The sequence below is a fragment of the Meriones unguiculatus genome, chromosome 16 (genome assembly GCF_030254825.1).
Source record: "Meriones unguiculatus strain TT.TT164.6M chromosome 16, Bangor_MerUng_6.1, whole genome shotgun sequence".
In the NCBI taxonomy this organism is placed as follows: domain Eukaryota; kingdom Metazoa; phylum Chordata; class Mammalia; order Rodentia; family Muridae; genus Meriones; species Meriones unguiculatus.
This window is the reverse complement of record NC_083363.1, coordinates 25,108,111-25,125,346: the sequence shown is the minus strand read 5'-3', so window position 1 is coordinate 25,125,346 and position 17,236 is coordinate 25,108,111. Positions and strand designations below refer to the sequence as shown.

General features: G+C 49.2%; 1 protein-coding gene across 1 annotated transcript in view; it reads right to left on the bottom strand.

Moving 5' to 3' along the window:
• The window catches only part of Cdh23 (cadherin related 23), a 372,523-nt gene that overhangs the window by 317,591 nt on the left and 37,696 nt on the right, over positions 1 to 17,236 (bottom strand). Inside the window, exon 3 of the mRNA XM_060369488.1 lies at positions 14,251 to 14,328. Coding sequence (XP_060225471.1) covers positions 14,251 to 14,328 — 78 coding nt within the window. The remainder of the gene's footprint in view (positions 1 to 14,250; positions 14,329 to 17,236) is intronic.

Sequence of the window (17,236 nt, the reverse complement as noted above, 5' to 3'; positions counted from 1 at the left end):
CCCAGGCAGTCTGTTTTTTATATACAGCTCCTGATCTAATTTCAGAATATGCTACTTCTCAAACAGACCCAGATATTTACATTCAGAGGCTGAAAGGCAATGCCCTGCTGTTGCCTGATTTCTCCAGCCCACAGCATAGATGCGCTGAACCAAGAGCATGAGCACAGCTTCTAAGTGAGCTGTTTCCATCTTTCATGGAGTCAGTGTTGGGCATATTTATTCTTCAAATTTAAACTTTAGGGGAAAAAAAGAGGCTGTTCATCCTGGGATCGTGGCTCTGAGGTCAGAGGCCCTGTCTGGAAGAGCCTACACACACCTTATCTCCTCTTACAGAGAAAGTGAGAGGCTATGTGAGGCCAGGGAAGACCTGGCACAGTTGCCATCTTCACGGCCTCTGGTCTGTAGCATGGGAGAGGGGGCATCTCCCCCCGGGACAAGGACAACCATCCCAGCCACTCAGCACATCAAATTCATTATTTCACTGCGGCATCATAACACTCTGTAAACTACACTAACCACTGTCACTGCACAAGAAGACTGAGGCTCCGGGAGCAAAGTAGCTGCTCCCCGGGGACACAAGCAGGCTCAAGCACCTTCTCCACAGCCCATGGCTGAAAGCAACACAGAGTGCTTAGCCAGGAGCTGTGGCCAGGGACTCAAGAGGATGGGGTTCCCTAGCTTCAAAAGCCACCCCCACATAACATCCCACTTCCACACACTCCACAGATTCCTTGTGACTCCCTCAGTGACAGGTGTCCATGGGAGCATCTGAAGAAGGAAGCGGCTCTCTGCAGCTTAATTGGCTATAAATTGCCCCTGTGCTTTTAATGAAAGCTGTCAGGAGTGATTACGGACTGCGGTGTGACCTCTCTGTAAACACACGGGGCGGGGCGGGGGCACATGGTGCCAGCCATCATACACTCATCTCTCCAGCATGCCTCTTCGCGGATGTACCTGGCACCTAGGAGGGACATCAGCTGAGGTGAAGTGAGAACAATCTGTGTTCCACGCAGGAGGCCTGCAAGGCTCCAGGGAGCACATACAGCGCTCCAAGGCTGTGACCCTTTAACACAGTTCTTCATGTTGTGGTAACCCCCAACCATAAAATTACCTTCATTGCTATTTCATAACTGTAATTTTGCTACTGTTATAAATTGTAACGTAAATATCTGTGTTTCCCAATGGTCCCAGGCCACCTCTGTGAAAGGATCATTCAACCTCCAAAGGGGTGACAACCCACAGGTTGAGAATCACTGCTCTAAGGCCAGATACTGCCTGGGGCTGGGAGTCACCCAAGCTGGACAAGGCAGGACTCTGCCACTCTAAGGAGGAACATGGCCAGCACAGCAGTCCCAAGTGAGGTCTGCACCCCCTCCACCTATCAGCAGCATTAGCTAAGAATGTGCTGAGAACACAGGTTCTCAGATCCACCCAGACCTTCTGGTCAAAAACTAGGGGTTGTAGGTTGATAACCTCTAGAGCAAACAGGTGGAAAGAGGTGTGGTCTTTGGACCAAAGGATGGGGATCAACACTACTGAAATGCCACCGCAAGGGTGGCTTTTAGCCCCAGACCACATTCTGTCCTGTGGGAAGGCATGGGAAAGACTGTGGGTTAAGGAGAGGACCTGAACTGCCACAGACGACAGGAGGCTGGTTCAATCCCAGCACGATCCCCCTAGGGTCTCTGACTGTCTCTGGACTCTTGCTGTGAGAAGCACTACACCCATACCATGCTCCTGTGTTTGTAGGCCATTCCCTTCCTACCCACCTTATCCTCAGAAGAGGCATCTAGCAGACATCTGTGGCAGGCTGGATGAGTTTGTTAGTGTGCTTGAACAAACTCTGAAGTCATTGCTCACAGCACCAGCCCCACTATGGCCATGCCCGTGCCTGTTCACAGGAACACTGGGCAGCAAAGGAAGCCATGCAATGCTTAGCATGTGCTGCTACAGTGTCTTCCCTCAACAAGGTCACAACTTTCTCTCTTCCCTGCCTAGACCCTGACAGTCCCCCCAAATGCAGTGGACTGTGTGGGGTTCAGGAGCTGTGGTTGATTGGAGAATGTAGTCAGGTGACCATGGCTGAATTGGCTTTGTCCCCTTACCCTCATGCCGCCTCCCCCCAATGGTATCCTGAGTCTCTGCATGTCAGAATCTCTGATCTTCCAGGGGATGCACCAACCTTCAGAGGTATTGTCTACCCAGAAGTATCAGAAGTCACAAATATATCTGCAGGCTCTGGCCTGCTTACTCCATGGCAGCCAGAGGCCAGAGGCCACTGAACGCTGCCCTGCCTTTGGAACAGCACAGGTGAGAAGTGGAGCTGGGAGGAGTAAGCAGCCATCACACTTAAAGACACTAGAAGCAGCTTGCTGGCTCAGGTCGTACAAGCAGGATACACAGGCCTCACTGGTTCTACCTACCAGAGACCATAAGAGACAGATGGTTCCTGTCTGTCAAGCCTGAGTTATCCACAGTGCAGTTTCTCCCAAGAGCTCACAGAGGCATAGCAGAGTAGTCCCAATGCCGAAAGCAACCCCCCAATCTCATTCAACAGTACCACATATGCATCTTGAATTACCTGTCCAAGAGCTAACTCAATTGTCAAAGGAGATTAACTCCATCCACTGCACATGGTCCAGCTGCTCAATAGCCCAGGGAAAGAATTCCCGGCAGTATTGTAACATGAGGCATGCCTCTCCATATACCAAGGGCAGAGGGGACCAAAACTTGGGGCCCTTGTTACCTCCGTCTATTGTGGCATGAAGGAGAGTGAGGAATAGTCCACAGCTCGGGGCAGGGTGAGTGCCTTCCTACAAGGGAGCTGGAGCATCCTCTTACTTCTACCAAAGACTGCAGAGAGCTGGTCAAGTAAGGAGAGAGAGCCGGCCTGTATAGTTCAGTCACTCACTGACTTGTGTGGACAAGTGCTCTAGCCTCAGTTTCTCATCTATAATGTAGGCTCATAGCCACCTCTCCCACAGAGTGTTGTGAGGAGAGAATGAACAAGGCATGGCAAAGGTTCTTATCACAGAGCCTGGACATGGCTGGGAGGGAGAAGGGAGGTGACATCTGCCCCCAGGAATGGCAGGCCACAAGGACCGGACATCACTGAGGTCAGCAGAACAGATTCCAGGACGGGCCTCGGTCTGTGGGCCTAGATAGCTGTAATGTGACGAGGGAATCTAGAGCGCTGGGCACTGGTGACTGCAAATGACAGGGGGTCGCAGGTGAGGAGGGATAAGCTGGGGTGAATCTCACTGCCAGGGGAGACACAGAACTACTTCCCCCACATACACTGCAACAAACTTAAGTTGGCAGGCAGTTGTTTTGAGGGCTTCCCTGGTCTTGCCAGGAACCTCAGGTCTCTCTCGATTGGGCAGTGAAAACATCCCTTGAAAGAATCATTCATGAAGCCAAAACAGTGGGCCTTGGCCTCGAGCTAGCATTCCTACACGTAGCTGTGACTCACTATTTGGGAAAGGACAGCAGGAATAATGGGCGTTATTATTATTCCATATAAGTCCTCCCTGTGTGTCAAAGCCTTCTAGGTATCTAAGAAAAGAACCAGTGGAAACATGACCCACGTTTTCTAATAAACTGAGTCAGAAAGAAAAGTAGCCCATAGCACAGTCCACCTTCCTAAAGCTGCACTGCAGGGAAGGGGGCTCCGAAAGGCAAATGTCTCAGTTAAAACAGTACCCACCTCAACAAGCAAAGCTCTTTTTATTTCCAAAGCTTCTTGTTAAGTTCGTTGTGAGCCTGTCAAAGAACTGAGATCTTTCTAATTTCCAGATGGGGAAAATGAGGCTCAGAGAGGGTAAGGACCTTGTTTGTGGTCACACAGCTAATAAGAAGTAGCTTTTGAATCCAAGCCCTGGGGCTTGGTATACAGTGCTCAGGTCTGGAAGGAGAAGAGGGCAAAGGCTCTTTGGGGACAGCTTTCCTGGCTTGCTGCTGGTCAAGGGCTGACTGTCAGGCATGTGTCCCCAGAGACTCATAAAGCACTGTAGGGATGATAGCATTGATGACAAGTTCAAAGTCGGCTCTGCCTGCCTGGGTCTTGGCAGCCAGCTGGAGGGCTTCAGCTCCTGTAAATTATACCTCTGCCAGTTCCCTGGAGCCTGAGTGTTCCCAGCCCTCTGCAAGCTCAGCTCATTCTCACCCTAAAAGCCAGGCTTGTCTCCAGCCATCACTCCCAAAGAGAGACTCAAGGCCTATAACCTAACAAGGCTATTCTCTCCTGGGCCATTATTCAGAAGTATGGCTGACTTGGAGCTGTATTGTCAACAAGGACATATGCCTTCCCAGGGTCTGAAGGCCTGACAGCCAAGAAAGCAAAAGCCCCTGAGTTCACATCACTATAAGGACAGTGCCAGAGTCAAGAGGCTGTGCAAGGCTCTCCCTGGGGGAATGGCCCTACACTCACTCAGCCACCAAGCCTCACTCTTGGGTGACAGGCTCAGAGATGATCCCACCAATCCTGCTGGGCAGCAGAGAGGAAAGTAGAACCCCAACTCCTGCTGCTATTAGCTGAGGGCCTGTGGGCACCTACCAGGTTTCCACATCTGTTCAAACCAACACAATAGTGTGGGCTCCTGTCACTCTTGGTGAGGTCCTGTAGGCTACCTACCTGAGACTCAAGTACTAAGCAGTCACTGCAGTTGTTTTTCTTTTTTGACCACAAAAGCCCAATTCTCCCAACTAATGCCCAACTGGCCCTGTTGGCCCTGTTGGCCCAGCTTGTCTGCTCACCTTCTGAGGTTACCCATCCTGTGGCTTCAGTGGATCAGGCCCAAGAAACTCCTCACTGCAACCTCTCCTGAGACACCTTCTCTGGCCCTGACCCCCTGGATAAATTCCTCCCTTCTTAGGACATTAGCATCACTCTGAAGCTCATGGCTCGCTTGCATGAGCTAGCTAGTTACTATGGGGTAGTGGATTTCTACCCTTCTAAACCAGGGATCCTTAAAACCCAAAACCCACATGCAGAATCTGTGGTTTAAGTGCACATGCCTGGGGGCTCTGGCAACACCAGAGTCAAGTCCAACTCCATCCTGCACAAGCCATGTGACCTTGGGTACATTAACTTCTCTAAGCCTCTGCCTCTTCATCTACAAAATAGATGAGTCCGACACTCTAGGCTTGCTATACAAAGCCAGGAGAGAAGTATATTTCTAGACAACACCATGTGTAATAAGAGATAGCTGCCATTTCCCCAGTCATCTGTGATCTGTGTCCCTTGCCGTCACCCCAGCACAGCTCGGCACAGGTGTTCAGTGTGTGCCACTCACAATCTGCCCACACGACAGGTGGCCGTCATCGTTATCATTAGCGTTATTATGGCTGCATCCAAAACACCTGTCCCCTCCCTTGAGCCTCCCTCCCCCCATGTATCAATGGGCAGTGCACAGCCAGGTGTCCACCAGCTTCAGGTGTGCTGGCCTAGAGCCTGTTCGGAGTAGCTGCACCCTCAAGGTCCCTGTGAGGCCAGTGATCTTGCCCCATTGCCTCTGTGGAAAGTCTGTGCTGCCCTGGGGAAGAGGAAAGCCTCTTGGGGTGGCAGGCCTTCCTTCAGTCTCTACCACTCACCCACACCTCCCAGGAGGAAGAGGGACATCCTTCGAGGAATCAAAAGACCCCAGGACCTTGGCTCCTAGGTTTCAAGGTCTGGTCACCAGCACAGATAGGACTTTGTCTTCTTCCTCCCTTACTACTGACCACAAGAGCCTGTAGGTAACCCCAACTGCCTCTGCTCAAGCACTCAGCCTCCAAGGCAGGGAGGCAATTGCTCTGGAGCCCTTTTTGCAAAGTGCAAGTACTAAGCCAAGCTGATCCTACTGCTCAGGCCATTGCAATTCCCCCAGGCCTAGTTTTCTTTGCATTGGCAGGGAAGGCTGCAACCTGGACCAACCAGTGACCCCCAGAGACCTGGGTCAAGCTCTGTCCTCTCCTGTCTATTTCTCCATTGTTGAAATATAACTGACCAGAATGATAGCTTCCAAACTTCCCTGAAGGAGGCCCTTGCAAGGGTGTACTCTATCAATCTGTGGTCTATGGATAGCTAGGAACATATCCCAATATGAAATTGCAAATGTACTAAGAACATTATAAGATTTATTTTTGTGAATATTTTTCTGTAGCTCAACTGTGTCATTCTTGAATGTGAACCTTGTAGAAGACAGTGAGGCACCTCTGCTGGGAGTTCACCATGACCTCTGGGGCTGGGTTAAGAATAGACACAGTACAGGTTAGTAGGGCCATTGCCTGGGCCTGGCCTGAACTTCCATCAAAGACCATTACTCTTCCTTAGCACTAACATGTGAGACTAGATATTTTCTCTCCATGCCAATCTATTCCCTCTCACTAGCTCCCTCCTTTGGGACAGGGATGTGTGTCTATCTGTTACAAACCTCAGAGCACCCAACAAATAGAAGGCACCCAAGGAAAAGTTGAATAAATATACATTGTGTGTGTGTGTATGTATACATGTGTGTGTGTGTGTGTGTGTGTGTGTGTGTGTGTGTGTGTACAGATACCCAAGGCTCCTGGATAAGATTCAGTTTGCTCAAATATTAACCACAGCAAAAAACACAAATTTAAGATAAATCATATTGCCTGCAGGAAAAGAGGAAATATTCTTTTTATGGGGAAGCTGGTAAAATGTAAACACTCTTTATCGTTAACAACATCACAGCAATGTTCCTGGTTTCCATAATTGTATCATATTTGTGCAAGATGTTAATGGCAAGAGAAACTGGATGATGAGAACTCTCTGAACTTTTCCAGCAGCTTTCTTCTGTGCTTAATATAATGACAAAATAAAAAGTTAAGAAAAAAAAAAAAGCATCGAGGCATGGTAATATATGCCTTTAATTCCAGCACTTGGGAAGCAGATGCAGGCAAAGCTCTAAGTGTTCAAGGCCAGACTGGTCTACAGAGTAAGTTTCAGGTCAGCAAAAAAATAATATATTATTTATATATAGGATATAGATTTAAATGGATAGATAATAAAAAGTACAGCTATTAACATAAGCGAGTATTCCCATCACTGGGGTAATGGTCTCCTGATGATAACATGATCTTGGGGTGTCCTAAGACCACACACCAATATGATATAAAGTAGTCCTCTGAAGCCAGATATGGTGGCTCAAACCTGGAAGAAGAACCAGGAGAACTGTTGTAAGCTCAAAACCAGCCTGAGTTTCTATGTCAATATAAACCCCAAAATAAATAAATAAATAATAAAAATAAAATAAAATGTCCCTGTCTCTCTATGTGGCACTGTCCCTAGTCTCCTCTGTGGTTTTGGCTCTTTCCCCCTACAGAAATGCCTTGGGCTCGGCCAGTTGTATGGGACTCCCTGGGCCAAGGATGCTGAAATTCACTGTAACGGTTGTGCCTACCTAGACAGATTTTCTGCCTTCTGTCAGACCGGGCCCAGTGGCTGCTGTCAGTCTTGAGAAGCCTGGAGACTTCCTGTGTCATAGACAGTCATGGTGGCTTCCTGGATGGTGCCCACAAAGATCCTCACACACGACAGCATCCAGGCCTCACTTTCTCCATCTGTAAATGGGACTGTGTTGACTGAAGCAATGGTTACAGGACTGTCCCTTAAGAGGATCCTAGGTTCATCATAGGCCCTCTAAGAATCCCTTGGGTGAGATGAGGGTGAACTTGAGGAATCCAAGCTCTTAGCCCCAACATAAGTGATCTCCAATCTTCCTGTCAGCAACAACGCTGAGCCTCCCCTCCACCCCCTCCCCCTTACCTACCCTAGTCTATTGATTGTTTTTGTTACCTACAGGGTCACTGCCTCTGTTTTAATGGTCAGTAGGCAGGCTAGAGTCAGGTACAGCACATACCCCACAAACAGTAAAGACCCCTAGCAACCCCTCACATCCATGTCTTCTATCCTGCAGCTACAGCAGCTCACTCAACGGCCCTCGCTGAGAGAGCCCACAGCCCTACTAAGGCCCCTGTCAGTCCTCAGGAACTGTCTGGGCAGGAAAAAGAAAGAATGGTCTCCCTGTGGCTGCCCTCTCTCTCCTGAGAATGTCTTTCCCTTTAGAGAGCCATTGGGAGGAGGCCCAGCAAGGAGGGAAAGCCCCTTCACACTACTGGTCCTAAAGGCCCATCCTGTCTCAGAATACTCTCTGGCTGCACAGCCCCCATCACCTCCCTCCTCTCCCAGCACTCTCTGGGAGATGTCAAGAGTGGCAGGCAGGCCTAAGCTCCTCCGTGTGTAAGACCGCTGCAGCAGGGTCTGCCCACCTGAAAATTGCTTTCCCCAGGTCCAGACAAAACAGCTGGGCATTGATGGAGTTTGCAGAAAAATTAATCAGTGCCAACTGGCAGCAGTGCCAGGCGCCGCCTGGGCCCGCTCCATCCTAATGCCTCCCGAGCTCCCACCTTAATGGCTCCTGACAAGACTAATTTTCTCGTGTAGGTGATTAGCGTGGGCATTATCACCTTTGCTGTGACTCAAGACACTTTGGGGGGTGCTGAGGGTCTGCCTGGGGAAAATCAGCTCCATGCAAATCCACCCTGGTGACAAATGGAGGGATGAGGCACCAAGGGAAAGGAGCTGGCCAGATGCTCAGTAGCCATTCATTCACTCACTCATCCATTCTCTTACTCGCTGGCATCCCCAACCCACTCTGAGCTGGGCCTCTCACTTGGGGAAAAGCTCATGTTCTGCAGCTGCAAAGCAGAGATAACAGCCCATCTAGGGGGGTCGTGGTGAATCCATGGGGGGCCACACATCTAAAGTGCTTAACAAGAGACTGCAGGAGGCCAGAAGTCAATAAACCACAGCTAATGTCACCACTCCACAATCTCATACCATACCTAAATACTAAAACAATCATTAATCGTAATGCCGATATTAATAAAATTAATATTAAAAATTAATAGCCCTGTGGGGGTTACACACGAAGAGCTGGGACACAAGTTGTGAGGTGCTGAACAGGAGCCAATAACAAAGGTAACAAGCGTGGGGGTGGCTGGCTGGGGTCCTCTAGGAGTGGTGACCTGGGCAGTAAGCAGGAACTTGCCAGGGAGGGAAAGGAACCAGCACTTGAGCTGAGGGAATGGTCTCTACCGAAGCTCGGCAATAGAGAAGATTATGCTGTTCTGGGTTCTGAGCAGGTGGATATGGCTGAAGAGCAGGTGTCTATGGGGAGAGGGCAGGTGGGCTGTGACAGACAATTTTACTCCTTTCTTGGGAAGCTTTGGGCTATGGGTATTTATAAGATGGAGACACCACGCACTCTAGGACCTGAGGTTTAAAGGTGGTAACCAATACATATGGCTCCACTCCCTCTAGACCCCACCAGGAGCTGGGTAAGTTGGGTATTTTCAAGCCTTGCTGATTCCCTCCCTGGGCTAGCTGTGCTTTATGCCCCTGAGGGTTTCTAGCAAATATGCTACATGCAGCTCCAGCAGGCATCTGGGATGATAAAATCACCATCCTTGCATGGCGGGGGTTGAGCCATTCAAACGCACAGGCACGTTTAGCGTCTGTGCCTTCTGGGGAAAGGCTCTCCTGGGCCCACTCTCACTGAACCACTATCTCCACTATCAGCAGCACCTCCTCCTCCTGACATACTCTGTCAGGGGGCTATGGCCTGAGACTCCATGAGGGAGCCAGTCCTCAGCCTTGGAAGAGTCTCCCACTGGCTTGATGACACCAAGCATTACCCAAGCAATCCCAAATTCTTGGCATATGTGTGGCACTGGGCTCAGGGCTGGGGGACATGGAAGTAACCCTGACCACCTGTAAGCATCCATAATCCAAGAAATCAACAACCATGCTTGTCATAGAGAGGGTAACCAGGCACAGAAAAAAGCCTGCCACTCTAACTGAAGGGACCCGGGAAGGGGGCCAAGACTGGACAAAAAACAATGGGAGAGTGGATTTGAAAAGTGATACCAGAACTGAGTCCTAGATCTTCCAATGTGGAGAGGTGGAGCTGATATGTAGGGAGTAGCAGAGATGGAGGAGAGCAACCTGTGAGGAGGGGAGAGGCTCACAAAGACAAAGAATTAGCCACAAATTCAGCCACACAGAGGGGGTTGGTGATCCTAATTTCTTTTGTTCTTTGAACAGGATCCTGATATGTAGCCCAAGCTGGCCTTGAATTTGATATCCTCCTGCCTCAGCTTCCCAAGTACTGGGATGATGAGCCTGAGCCACCAGACTCAGCTCATTGTCAATCTTAGCTCCATTGGTATGGAGGTATCTAAGGTAGACTTTTAAGGCGAGCTGGAGTCAGAAACCATTTCATGCTACATGTATCTGGGATCTGTCCATGGCCCATAGTCAGTCCAGGGTATGTGTGATGAGCACCAGCCTGACCAGAAATGGAACCATAGACCTGTCCTTTCCTGCTCTGCCTGCTCATATCTATAGTAGGACACATGTATACAGGAGTCCTGCTGTGAGAAATGGACAGGCCAGAGAAAGGCTGATCTACTTAATGACTTCATTTGGATCCTGTCTTCTCTGGCTAGGAGACTGTCTTTGAAAAACACAAGCAGAGGGACTAGGAGCCTACAATGGGAGAGACAGCAACAGCAGGTGGGCTCCACATTCTGCCCTCCCACCCCACACCCCTACCACATGCCACAGGAAACTGAGGCCAGCGGATAAAAAGCCCAGCAGGTAGCAGCCTATCTCTAATCCTGGAGCTTGCCTTCCCAGAAACTATACCATGAATGTGCCCTTTGCCAAGCCCTATCTCTAATACCCTAAAGGGAGGCTTTTTGCTTTTTTGTTGTTTTTTTAAAATGAATTGATAAATAAAAACACTTAGGGCACCGCCTTGAGATTTAGTACGTGTGGCTGTTACAAGAGCAATTTCTACCTACGTCATGTACATTCCATTATCATTGTTTTTTTTTTTTGTTTTGTTTTGTTTTTGTTTTTGTTTTTTTTGTTTTGTTTTGTTTTTTTTTTTTTTTTTGAAGGCTCCAGCAAATAGAATTAGACCAGAGGGCAAAAGTTCTAGGTAGGCAGGTTTCTTATCAATATAGGAGAGAGAGTTTGTTTCTAACTTATCCCATGGAGGAATTTTGTGGGATCACAAGCCCCATCATCAGGGGGAACCCAGTGATGAGTCAAGCCAAAGCCACATAGCAAAGGCCAGCATAGCTGCCAGCCTGGCTTCCCCCAGCGCTGGCAGTGAATGATCTGAAACATTCGGCCTGGTTTGGGCTCTGGCACTGTCCTGTACATCAGAGCCAGCTTCTTTGTGTTTTTTGCAGTCTCTTGCAAGCTCCAGTCACCATCACTGGGCCATACAGAGTTACATACAGGGTACAGAAGATTAGGGGTTGTGGTGTTTCAAGTGAATTTCCCATGAGCCTAGTGAGGAGACAGTCCTTCCCCAATGTTCAGACAACTGGCATACAGATTAAGAGAGGAGGTAGTTAGAGGCAATCAGTCCTTGAAGTCAAGTCCCTGGGATGCTTCCCCTTCCACATAGAAGCTAAGCACCCCTGAACACATGCCTACCACATCCATAGGCATCTACTCTGTGAACAGGTCAGGGCCATATGAGTGCCAAAACACTACAGGAGACTCCAGGTCCGCCTCATCAGAGAGCCTAGAAACAGGCACAGCCAGGCTGCCCAGACCACAGCCTATCGGCCCACCTTTCCAATATCTCCTCACTGACAAGGTAAGAAATAGAGAATGAGAGGAGTGTGGCTCTGTGCTCAGTGTCACACAGAAACGACCAAAAGCTTGGCTTCTGACGTCTAGGTTAGAGCCCTGCTGCAAAAGAAAGGGGAAAGCCGGAAAGCTGGGCCTCTTCCCAAGAGAAAGGGGCAGAGCTGTCCCTCCTCGCCCTGTACAGCGCCAGCATCAATCCCACAGCACTAGACAGCCATCTCTGCTGTGGCTGCCAAGTGTAGCCTTTGAGGGGCTCCAGTGAAACAAGCCGGGGCTCCAGCCAAAGGTAACAGTACCTAGGCTAGCTGAACAGCGCCTGGTGGGCCTCCAGCCTTGAATACCTCACAAACAGCACTGGTCAAGTTGTGCCCACTGCCACCTTCCTTGCACAGTGGGCCTCTGAGTATGCCAAATGAGCAAGGGGCCTGTTGAGTGACAGGTGAGATGCAGCCAGCCCTGCTCCCTCAGGAGGTCCATTTGCCTTTTCCTGCCAGCAACAGCAACAGTCAGTTAGTAGCTGGTCCCACCTCTGTCCCTGCTGTCAGCTGCATCAATACATACCCTACACCACAGAGGACAACCTCCTTTGGTTTGGATGAAATGAGCATGTTCAAATACCAGCCACAGAAACAGTATGCGAAGGGACCTCTCCTCCCACTTCTCTGCCACCTCCTTTTATCATCCTGGGGGATACAACAGACATTCACTCAGTCCCTGTCACCCAGAGCCCTGATTTCTTTATTCATCTGCCTGACACCCCTCTGTGCCCACAGAGGCAACCGTCAAGTATGGCTGACACACGAGGAATGACAAGACTGAAAAGGGAACAGAAGTCCTAAGGGTGATCCACACTGAAGCTGCATTTGCTCCCAGGCATGTCCAGTCTGCAGTGCATGGTCCCCACGTGGCCACATGCAACCAAGGACAGTTGTGAATGCAGCTCAACACAAAACATAAAACTTCCTTAAAGTGTTCACAGGTTATTTTTGCCTTTGATTTTATTTATGTGACTCAAGCACATGGTTGTGAAGCTTTAACTTTGTAGATGCTGAGGTCACTCTGCAATGCCAAAAGCTTGAACGTGCCAGGACTATATACAGGTTCTAGAGCAGCAGTTCTCAACCTGTGGATCACTGACCCATATAGAGGTCAAATGATCTTTTCACAGGGGTCACCTACAACCATCATAAAAACACAGATACTTGCATTATGACTCATAAAAGTGGAAAAATTATAGTTATGAAGTAACAACAAAAACAATTTTATGACTGGGGAGTCACCACAACATAAGGAACTGTGTTAATGGATCACAGCATTAGGAAGGCTGAGAACAATTGTTCTAGACTCTACACTGTCTTGCTCATGCTGGCCTGTGCTGGATAGTTTTATGTCAACTTGACACAAGCTAAAGTTATCTTGAAGAAGGCAACTTCAATTGAGAAAATGCCGCCATAAGATCTGGCTCCAGGAAAGCCTATAGGATATTTTCTTAATTCAGGATTGATGGGCTAGGGCCCTGCCCATTGTGGGTAGTGCCCAGGATGGTGGTCCTGGCTCTCTATGAGAAAGCAGGTTGGGCAAGCCATGGGCAGCAAGTATGTAAGCAGCACCCCTCCATGGCCTCTGCATCAGTTTCTGCTTCCAGGTTCCTGTCCAACTTGAGTTCCTGTCCTGACTTCCTTGATGATGAACTACAACATGGAAGTGTACGCCAAATACACCCTTTCCTCCCCAACTTGTTTCAGTCATGGTGTTTCATCACAGCAATAGGAACCCCACACTAGAACAACATGAGGGACATGCCACATGGATAAATCCTCAAAATAATACAATGTGTGACAAATCCAAAGACAACAGACTTCCCCACCAAGCTCTGAGGAGAGCAAGTAACTCAGCAGGACCCCAAGGCACTCATAAATAATGTCTCCCCACTCTGTGGAAGGGGGCTAAGCCTTTGGCAACCATTGGCATGTCTACAGATGAGTGCCCAAAATCCAAGCTCATTTGCTAGATTGTGGTTCCTGGAGCTGAGCTGGGACCTCAGAGCTGTAAGCACAAATCTCCAAGCTACAGTTGTTTGAGCCACACCAGGAAGCCTGACACAACAGGCCTGTGATGAGGTAACTGGATCAGCCTCCAAGAGGGACACTGGATACGCAAAGTCACTTATGCCTAAGAACAAAACCCAGCAGGTTCATTACAGGAAGTTATGTCTTCCCAGAAGAAGTACAGAGGGCCAGAAAACAAAGACACCAGTGGCCATCTTTAAGTAGCCACAAAAGCTTGGAACAGACAGAAATGAACCATTATACAAGATAAAACCAGTCTAGACTGGGAAACCAGCACTGGGGGCAATGGTAAACCATGTTATTTAGAATACAGCTCAGTTTAAATGGGCCACTATGAGGGGTAGTGAGGTTCCTGTCCCTAGAGGCATCCAAACAACAGGCAGATGAATAGCACAGGAAAATTCCAAAGCTGAAGGTGGTCTCAGCTGCCAAGACCCTTTCCACCTACCAAAGGGGCATCATCTCGTGCCACCCACACTCCCACCAGTCCAGGTACCAACTCACCCACAGGTGTGTCTTCACTGATGAGCAGGTATGTGTCGAAGAAGTGATTGGTGAAGAAAGGTAGTCGGTTCACCTGGCCTGCAAGTCAGAGGACAAGTGCATCAGCCTGGTAGCCCCAGCCAGCTTTATGTATCCTACAAGATGATACAGAGTGGGCTGCAGTGGTACTGAATGCTTACCCCCTCAGCTTCTCAAGACAGGCAGGCAGGCCACAGTGGCTGCTGAGCGCTCACCCATCGACATAGGACTGCTAAAGCTTTGACCCTCCCCCAGACTTTGTGGGTACCATCCTACTACTGTTTAATATCAACAACGACACATTGAAATATTATTGGGGGGTGCCAGAGAGATGGCTCAATGATTAAGAGTACTGGCTGCTCTTCCAGAGGACACAGGTTCAATTCCCAGCACCCACATGGTAGCTCAAAGGTGTCTATAACTCCAGTTCCAGGGGATTTGACACCCTAACACAAACACACATGCAGAAAAACACCAATTAAAAAAAGAAAGAAATATTATTTGGGATATCTTTGAAAAAAATAAAACATTATTAAAATGAATTCCACCATCTCTTTTTACTTTTAGGTATAGCTCCTGCAAATCTCAAGCTTACACCCATGGGCCGTGGGTTTCCTACTGGGCAGTGCAGTTTGAGGTAGAACTTTTGTGGACTCTAGAAGGTCAAGGGCTTAGTTGCTCATGGTAACTCTGACACCCATAACTGGGCCTGGTGCTTAAAAAGCATCCAGAGCACATTTGTCATAGGAAGAATAATAACAATGACAGTTGTCACAGCGCCTACCTATGGATCTGATTCTCCGTGCTAACTACTCATTTCACCTCACTCTAGTAACAGAAAGGCAGATATGAAATGAGGCGTAGCTCAGGCTATACCGGTGCCCAGACATCAAAACCTGTCCTATTAACCATGGTGCACTCTGACAGCACCTCTTGTGGTGGGGGCTGGGAAGAGCCAGGTGACGTGTATATCCTGGGGGGGACTGACCACAAAGCCCCTAGCAAGTCTCCCCCAAAACTGGCCTCTCCAGTTCTCCATTTCCTCCTTCAGGAGGCAGAGAGGGCACTTTCCCCGAAGTCACTAAAAACTGCAGGAGCAGGTCAGGTTCCAGGGTGCATTCCCAGCTACAGGAGCTCTTACAGGGAGCTTCGTGAGCTCTTACAGGGAGCTTCGTGGGTCTTGGAAGGTGCAGAGGCAGCTCGCCCACCCTCTTTTCTTCTACTCACCTGGGCTCCCTTAAACTCATGGCAGACTCCCAGAAGAGTGAGACACTGGAACCAGGGACAGGGCTGGGAACATACAGAAGCATGGGATCGCTCTCCTTCTGCTTAGGCAGCCAGACTACACCTGTTTCTGGTCCTCGGACACTCTGGACTCACTCTTCCTGGCCAGGACTGCTGGCTTCTCCACATCACTTGCTCAGTTTCATGCCTCAGCTCATTTTCATGTCTCTTCTTCCAGGAGGCCCTCCCTGAACCATCTCCAATGTACATTTTCACCTGTGCACATGTCCACGCTCTCAGCAGCAGTCTCGGGAAGAGCTGGTGAAATGGCACCTCTACTTCTTTGAAACTTCTAGGCACAAGGCCTTCGCATAGCTCAGTTTACTTGTGTGCTCAGTGGCACACAACAGGGATTTACAACACGGCTAACCGGGGGATTGGATGAGACTACAGAGATAAGGTGTTTGGTGCCATGTTTGACACAGTGAGCACTTAATAAGTGGTAGCTAGTGTTAATTTTTTCAAAAAAAGTGCTGTACAGAAGGGAAAGATTCTGAGGCTTCGGGTTTTTTTTTTTTATTTATGAAAGCAAAGGCCCTGAGCAGCCCAAGAATGTAATAGTGGGCTAGGATTATAGGTGGAAATTAGTGATGGGGAAAAAAAAAACTTGCCTGAAGCAGCTTGATTTATTTCTAAATTTTCTCTGTAGGACCTCATGGTTCCCAGGGACAGGATCTCCACACAAGAAGCTGAGCAGAGACTTTAGAGCTGAATACCTGCCACAGGTATTTTCCTAATTAGAATGGGGGGGGGCAGTCCATTGTGGGTGGTGTCATCCCTGGGCTGGTGGTCCTATGAGAAAGTGGGCTAAGCAAGCCATGAAGAGCAAGCCAGTAAGCAACATCCTCCATGCCTCTTCTTGAGTTCCGGTCCTGACTTCCTGCAAAGATGGACTATGATCTGGAAGTATAAGCCTCTGAATAACCCTTTCCTCCCCAGCTTGCTTTCTGTCATGTGTTTTGTCACAGCAACAGAAACCCTGACTAAGACAGAGGAGGAACAGTAGTTGAGTTGTAGAAGGAAAAGGGATTCTGGCTTTAGGATCCAAAGGCATGCTCTCCATCTCAGCCAGGGCCTGCTTCCTTACCTTTGTCCTCAGCACTTTTAGCACCTCTGCCCTCTCCCCATCCACCCCTGTCAGCTGATGTCCTGATTTTCATAAATGGGCAGGGAGTCCGGTTGTGGGGTCCAGTCTTCCAAACCCTGTGCTAGGATGATGTGGGGGTGGCAGAGGGCCAGGTCATAAAGGGAGGCCTCTGAGGAGTGGCCACAGTACCAAGCACCACGTGCACTGCACGAGTCACAAAGTCAAGCAGAGGCCGGAGGCACAGAGCAAAACGCAGGTTGTCCTCGTGGCTAGGTCCCTTGGCTCATGAGGCTGGAAAGGATAATGGGCTCAGAATCATGGGCTGGGTAGATGACACATCAGTGGAAGAGCCAGATTTGAATTTGTCAGTCTGGATCCACGCTTGCTGGCTTCTGTGTGGTAATGGGGGCTCTTTCAACACTAAGTTTGGACCCAGAGAATACCAGAGTCCTCCAGTCCTACCCTGGGAAGAGGAATGAGCAACAGACAAAGGACACAGAGAGATGTTCCAGGCATCACTTTCAAGCCTTAGGACAAAAAGGCCTGACCAACTGCAAAAGATCACTGCTGTGGGAGCTGCCATGTGGCTCCAGGAAC